The sequence below is a fragment of the Nicotiana tabacum genome, chromosome 23, assembly GCF_000715075.1.
Source record: "Nicotiana tabacum cultivar K326 chromosome 23, ASM71507v2, whole genome shotgun sequence".
Classification (NCBI taxonomy): Eukaryota; Viridiplantae; Streptophyta; class Magnoliopsida; order Solanales; family Solanaceae; genus Nicotiana; species Nicotiana tabacum.
In genome coordinates this window covers 67,282,738-67,289,482 of record NC_134102.1, presented here as the reverse complement: position 1 = coordinate 67,289,482, position 6,745 = coordinate 67,282,738, and the positions used below count along the sequence as shown (strand labels likewise).

Genomic DNA, 6,745 nt, shown 5'->3' with positions numbered 1-6,745 from the left:
TATTGTTGTGTTATACTCTTCCCCTTTAACAAATTCGGTCCCGGAATTCACGTACCTAAATATTCAAAGTGGTCTGTAAAGGAGCGATAATGTGTATTTGACCATTTCATTAACATTAAATAATTCAATCGGAATATAAGGATCTCCCTTTAGATTCCGCGAAGAGTCAAAGTACATAAGTCATGGAGTTGGTTTGCGAAGCAAAAAAATTTGGATTTGGTAGTACTCTGCAGATGACTTAAGAGCATGATAAGCTGCATCATCAAAGAACAAAATTGATAATACTTGAGCAAGCACAAGTAACAAGACTCGTCCAAATTGTATGCACCAAACATTAGGGTTGAAACAAGTTTAGAGTTTATTTGTTTAACAATGTCTGACTTTCCTAAAAAGAATCACAGTAAAAGATGAAAACTTCACAGGAACAAAAACGGTGCTAAGCATTATCAAAATAATCTAACTTTACTATCTATCTTGAGGCTGTGATTACAAACAATGTATTGTACGTTTTGCCTCTCTATGAACATAGAATCATAAACAAAAACTCAAGGACAATAGTGATCCACACAACACTTCCATATTCTGTTACAGAAAAAAAAAAGATGAAACTAAAGAATAATCTGAATGGATTGTGGAGGAGCTAATTGGACTATGCCTGTTAGAAAAATCAAGGGAACTGGAATGACCCTCCAATTTCAGTGCTACCAGCAGGGGGGTTGATTGCAACCCAAAGGAGCGAAATAGTGATGGCAATAAGTCCTGACCAGACAAATACAATAGTTGGCGTCCTTCCACGCCTTCCCATCAATCCCTTTGAAAAAGGATAGAGATGAGCTAGCACCCAGAAACTGAAGAAAACCCCTCCTAGCAAACGGCTCCATTGTGGTATCGTGCTATATATTGTCCGGCTAAAACCAACAGCTATTGCGATCAAGTTAGTAATCATGATCGTAATAGGTGGGACCATCAGGGAAGTCCATTTGATAATATAGAGGTCAGCAAATTCATCATCATCATCAGCGGATGATTTTGATGTCAGTGTAAATGAAATCTCAATGCCAGCAATCACTTTTAGAAGCCCCTGAAGCACAGCAGCAAGATGGGCACTAGTGCCACCAATCAACCAAAATTGCTCATTACGCCACCACTCTTCCAAAGCAATGCCAGACCACTTGATCTCAAGCACCGCGAGCGCGCAAAGAGTCAATGTGATCACGAGGAGATATGTGAGGAAGGTGACATTCAGGGTCTGGACGATGAACTGACCAGAGAAAAGCGAAAGTGCTGGGAGGAAGCAGTAAACAATTAGGAATATTGAGGTGAAGGGGTAGATGCCACAGTTGAGGTAGGCAATCCGCTGCAAAATTTTCATCTTAGGACTAGCCAAAAAAGCATTGTTGCGAGAGAAGAAGATTTCAACAGAACCAGTGGCCCATCGGAGCACTTGGTGAAGCCTGTCGGTCAGATTGATTGGTGCAGTACCACGGAATGCATCTCGCTTTGTCACACAGTAAATAGATCTCCAACCCCTATTATGCATCCTATACCCCGTCACCACGTCTTCAGTAACAGATCCATAAATCCATCCAACTCTATTACCCCATTCAGTTTTGTCTTCATACCAACACGAAATGACACTGATCGCTTCAGCAACAGTGGAGGCATCAAGAAGTTCCCGTGGAATAGTTAAAGCACCAGGTGGTCGTCCATTCTTTACTGCAGGGTGATCAGCAAGTGGTCTCCCTTGGAATTCGGCGACCGGAATCGAATCAATAAGGAAACTTGAATTACCAAACCTTTTAGGAAACGAAGCAAGATTCATCTCCTCATCATCAAAATCCCCCATTCTAAGTGCCTTGTTGTCATCAGAGACAGAAGACACAGTGGCATTATTCTTGCGCCGACCAAAACAACAGCTGCAGCAACCAGGGTGGTATTCCTTGGTTCGTGGGGGGTCAAAACCATAAAGAGCAGTCCTGCGGAAGAGGCAACCGGTCCCAACATACATTGGACCTTGAAGTCCATCAAGGGCACGCATGTTGACATCAAAGAAAACAGTATTGTGATTTGCATAACGGTCGGAAGGATCAATTCCCTCAAAACGTTGAGGAAACTGAACATAACAGATTCGATCCCCACCTCGGTCCATCATAAAACACATTCCCTCCCTCATTGCCTGCGAGTTGTAGATGTAGTGATCACAATCAAGATTGAGAATAAAGGGGCCATTAGACATGATGGCTGAAGCTCGGACCAAGGCATTCATGGCTCCAGCCTTCTTGTTATGATCATAGCCAGGACGCTTCTCACGAGAGACATATACCAGCAAGGGAAGCCGAATATCAACTTCTGTTAAATCAATTAGACCATCATCAGCAGAGGTTCCATGTAAGGGTTCATCACTTGGAGGTTTTAACATAACCTGTATTTTTCCAAAAACACTAACAATGTTAAACCAAATCTATTACTTCAAGAAACTAACATACAAGTCATTGTCAGCTGACCAAGTGTATAACATAGCAAAATAATCGTACAGTTGGCAAAATGAGAAGCCCCTAAAGACGATTAATAATAATCAGGGAGAAGAAAGTAACTATTAAGTTTCTATCCTCTTTTTCCTCATCCTTGGAGGGAGGAACAACGAGGAGCGGATTCAGCTGGAGTGATCATATGCATCAGTAGTACATCAAACAATTATTCCCTTATCAATAAATAACTATGGAAGCAACAAATTAATATGAAGAATCAATACCTGTATGATTCCTGCATGATCACCCCTAGAGTGCTCAGGAGCAGAAACCATCCAAGTGCCAGGCCAGTGGGTCCCATCTGCCATCCAAGTGGCCTTTGTTATCTTGATGGGTTCCAAAAGCTCATCCCCAGCTGCCTCTCGCTGAAGCTTCATGGCCTTGATTTCTTCTCGAGCATTATAGGCATCAGAACGCCGACGAATTGAATCAGGGAGGCTATTGATTCGAACCTTAAATTCATCATATTCACGCTTCACCCGTCTGCGGTCCTTGACAAAATCTTGACGTACTTTGTTCTTGTAAGGGTCTTTCTTCAAGCTGAAGTAGGTTTCTGGGTTCCTTGGTTCAATATCATGTTTACGACAAAATGGGACCCAAATGTTGGCAAAACTTGCAGCTTCAGCCATTGCTTCAAACGTCAGAAGAGCACCTCCATCATCAGAAATATAGCACGAAAGCTTTTCAACAGGGTAATCAGCAGCAAGGATAGACAGTATCGTGTTTGCAGTGACTAGTGGTGGCTCTTTCTCAGGATCTGCAGTAGAGACAAAAATGTCTATACCTGGAAGATCAGATTTTCCTGTGGGATTGGTAGGAGTTGGTGTTTCAAATTTTTCTTTCAAAACATTAAGATCAGTAGCACGGTTGACGGGGCATAACTTTGGAAGCTGGTCAAGTAGCCAAGAGATTGCAAACCAAATCTCACAGATTATGGACATATACCATAACCATATAGCATCATTGTTTGGATGGGTGATCCTCCATTGAAGAAATAATCCAAGAACAACAACACGAATAAGAATCAAGAGCCTGTATACATGGAGCTGCGTCAAGACACCTCTCAAATAGGTAGAAGAAAATAACCAACAATAAGACAAACACTACCCACCATATAAAATTGGTACTACTTCAAGATAAAAACATCTGCAACAAACACAGAATCTCATGCACAGGCGTATCCGATATAATAATACAATAGTTACAAATTAAGCACAATAGCACTTGGATGTGAGTAGTTTCGCCTAATTTTGTTCTTGAATTCAAAGAAGAAGTAGAGAAGAAAGAATGCAGTAGAAACTGTTAGGGACAAGAAATTACCGGTATGGGCTAAGAACTCCAGCCGGTATTTTTAGTTTACGTGTAAGCGGCCTCCAAGGCTTGTTCAGAAGTTCAGAAGGCTCACCAACACGATCTTCTTTGTCATTTCCAAATCCCTCATCCTTTGGCCATATTGCATTTCCATATCCATACGTCCCTTTTGTCTCGAATAACCATTTATTATGATCAAAATCCCCTGTTTGACTCCTCATCAACCCTGAGTGGCTTCTTATTATCGCTGACTTATTACCTGATCGCATCAACGACAACCTCCGCTCCATTTTAGACATCCCAACGTTTGAAGGTAAAGACAGAGGTCGTCCAGAAGGATCCACAGCATTCTCAGCCAAATCGGTGTTCTTGTAAGCCTCTTTACAACCAGGACACATGCCATCACCAGTTTTGACAGCATCAATGTAACAATCCCGGCAAATTTTAAAATCACACTCACAAGGAAGAATATCTTCACCCCTCTCATCACTCATGACTTTCCCATCACAACCAGGTATAGCACAAGAAGAACCTTTAGCACCAGCCATCTGAGGATGGTTAGTTTCTGACTCAATCACCTTATCCATCAAGTGAGCACGAGTCACACTGTTATAACCTCCGGTAAACAAGGAATTTGACACATACTGCTCTTCAACCCTCTGTGAAATTGAAGGATCCATAGGTTGATTATCAGGGGTTGGAGGGATATGCACTGTGTAGTTTGCAAATTCAATGCCACTAATCTCACTATCCAGGGATTCCCTTGATAAGTTCACATACCGACCCGACGAGGTCCTCCTTGCAAAGGTAACACCAGGAGGCTTACCCTGTTGGGAATCTGAGGCTTTGAAGGATCTTGAAGACATATTGTTAAAGCTAATGCTAAAAGACTACTCAATGACCACCAAACCCTGAAACTGCACAAGGCCAAATAAGTAACCAGAAAAAGATAGTTAACTCTAAGTTAAGAAATCAAGATTAAAAACAGCAGTTCAAAGGATATACAAGCTTTGGATTTCAAAGGACTATACTTCTTTATGCAACAGGAAAATGAAAATCTTTTTGAAGATTCACAGCAAAAAGAAAAGCTGAAAAGTGGAAAAAATACTAAAGATCTTGTGCAGGTCAATGATGCAGAAAAAACCAAAGCATGACCAAAAAACTCCTCTTTCTCTTTTCCCAAAGCCAATTCTCTCTTTATTAGCTAAAAAGCATTAAAGGGGTCACCTTTTTTTAGCAAAAAACACTTGATCATTTTGTTTGAAAAGCATCAAAACAGTTCAAAATAAAACAACAATCACATAACAAGAGATTACCTAAACCCTGATGAGATACAGCAACAACTCAAAAGAATCAAGATTTTCCTACACCATCTCTAGGAAAACCCAAAAAGTAAGTTCAACTACACATCCAGATCCTTCTCTTCAAATAAAACTCTTCCCTACATAAATCTGAACCATAATGATTTTGCACAAGTAGAGAGAGATATATGACATCCACTAGCTTGCCCAATACTTATATAGCAATTACTAATATAAAGATTTTGACAACATTAATTTATAAACACAACGAGAATCAGCCTACTGAAGGCGTGTAAGAAACATTCAATACGTAATACCAATTAAATGTACACACACTCTACTTGCAAACATATACACACTACAAATTACAACTGTAACAAAGCTTTCAAATGGGTCCCGTTCAAAATGTTACAAACAGGACTTAGTCTTCCATTGTCCAATTAAATTATTTACAAATCTTTATTACGTGAGACAAAATACACATTACCCATTTTCCTCCCTCTTTCTTTTGTCACCCCTTTTTAAAAGAACTTTAAAAAATTGAATACTTAGTAATTACATTTTGAGAAAAAAGAAAACATCAGCTACGAAAGATTCAAACTATTTTGTTTTTTATTTTCAAAAAATTAACTAAAAAAAGCTCATTTTCACACCTTCCAATGTTGCAGCTTACAGCAGCCGGCTAAGGTTTTTGGTCTGTATCACAACAAAAAAAAAAAGGACACAAAAGCCCTGATACACACCGAGACCAAATAAATGTGCATATAATTGAGATGTTTAGTAAGAAAAGTAAGAGATCTGAATGAATAAGTTTCCATTTATGGGTAAAAAGTTGAGATATTTGTAAAATTTACCTTATCTCCTCTGCTATAAAGTTTTTACTAGGCGAAGTAAGCAGAGAAGTGTATGTGCATTTGGTAGCTTTGGACTGTTGCTGTTGAAGGTTTGATTTCTTAGTAAGGGCAGTGGGGAAGAAAAGAGTATTTTTTGTGATCAAACACGGAATTTGTGGGGTTTTAAAAGTAATTTGAGGGAATATAGGGGGCGGTCTAAGCACGCTTGATACGCGGTGCAGGTGACTGTTTCCTGTGCGAAAGGGATGTTTTCACAATCTTTACAACCGGTCTTCATTCTTTCTTGCTCGTTTGGCATCCGGGATTATTTTGAGCCAGTATAAAATTGGATACCATTTTATTTTTCATTTGATTACATTATACTAAAATTGAACCGGCTACTTTATAACAAAATTGTAGCATAACACATTCCATAGGAATAACTATTAAGTACAGTATTACGATCATACATTCTAATTCTAGCATAAATTTATTTATAAATTAACGATTTCGTAGGATATAACAATGACAAAGTTGTTAGATAACAAAATCTAACATAAGATATAAAATAGTTGTGCCTCAAATTCAAAGTAACTTAAGTCGGTAAAGGGCAATAACGTAAATAAATAGTGTTTTTCCTAAAAAATTTCTTCTTTTTCCAAAAATATTTTATTACAGTATCAGTTTCTTAAGACCAAAATATTGTGTGAACTTTTCCGAAAACATAGCACGTCCAAACTTTAAACACTACTCCTAAACTTCAAAATTCTCC

General features: G+C 39.0%; 1 protein-coding gene across 6 annotated transcripts; it reads right to left on the bottom strand.

Annotated features, from left to right (window-relative positions):
- Nucleotides 1-334: 334 nt before the first annotated feature.
- Nucleotides 335-6,282, bottom strand: LOC107763004 (cellulose synthase-like protein D3). 6 transcript variants are annotated; one of them, XM_075246837.1, is made up of 4 exons: nucleotides 5,995-6,282; nucleotides 3,849-4,756; nucleotides 2,753-3,560; nucleotides 335-2,422 (listed from the first exon to the last, which is right to left on the bottom strand). In XM_075246837.1, exons 2-4 carry the CDS (start codon nucleotides 4,703-4,705, stop codon nucleotides 668-670), a joined length of 3,420 nt encoding a protein of 1,139 aa, XP_075102938.1. In that variant the 5' UTR covers nucleotides 4,706-4,756; nucleotides 5,995-6,282; the 3' UTR covers nucleotides 335-667. The 6 variants fall into 6 exon arrangements, with proteins under 6 accessions (XP_075102938.1, XP_075102940.1, XP_075102941.1 ...); XM_075246839.1 differs by having other exon boundaries at nucleotides 3,849-4,750; nucleotides 5,995-6,143; XM_075246840.1 differs by lacking the exon at nucleotides 5,995-6,282 and adding an exon at nucleotides 5,794-5,958.
- Nucleotides 6,283-6,745: the final 463 nt, after the last annotated feature.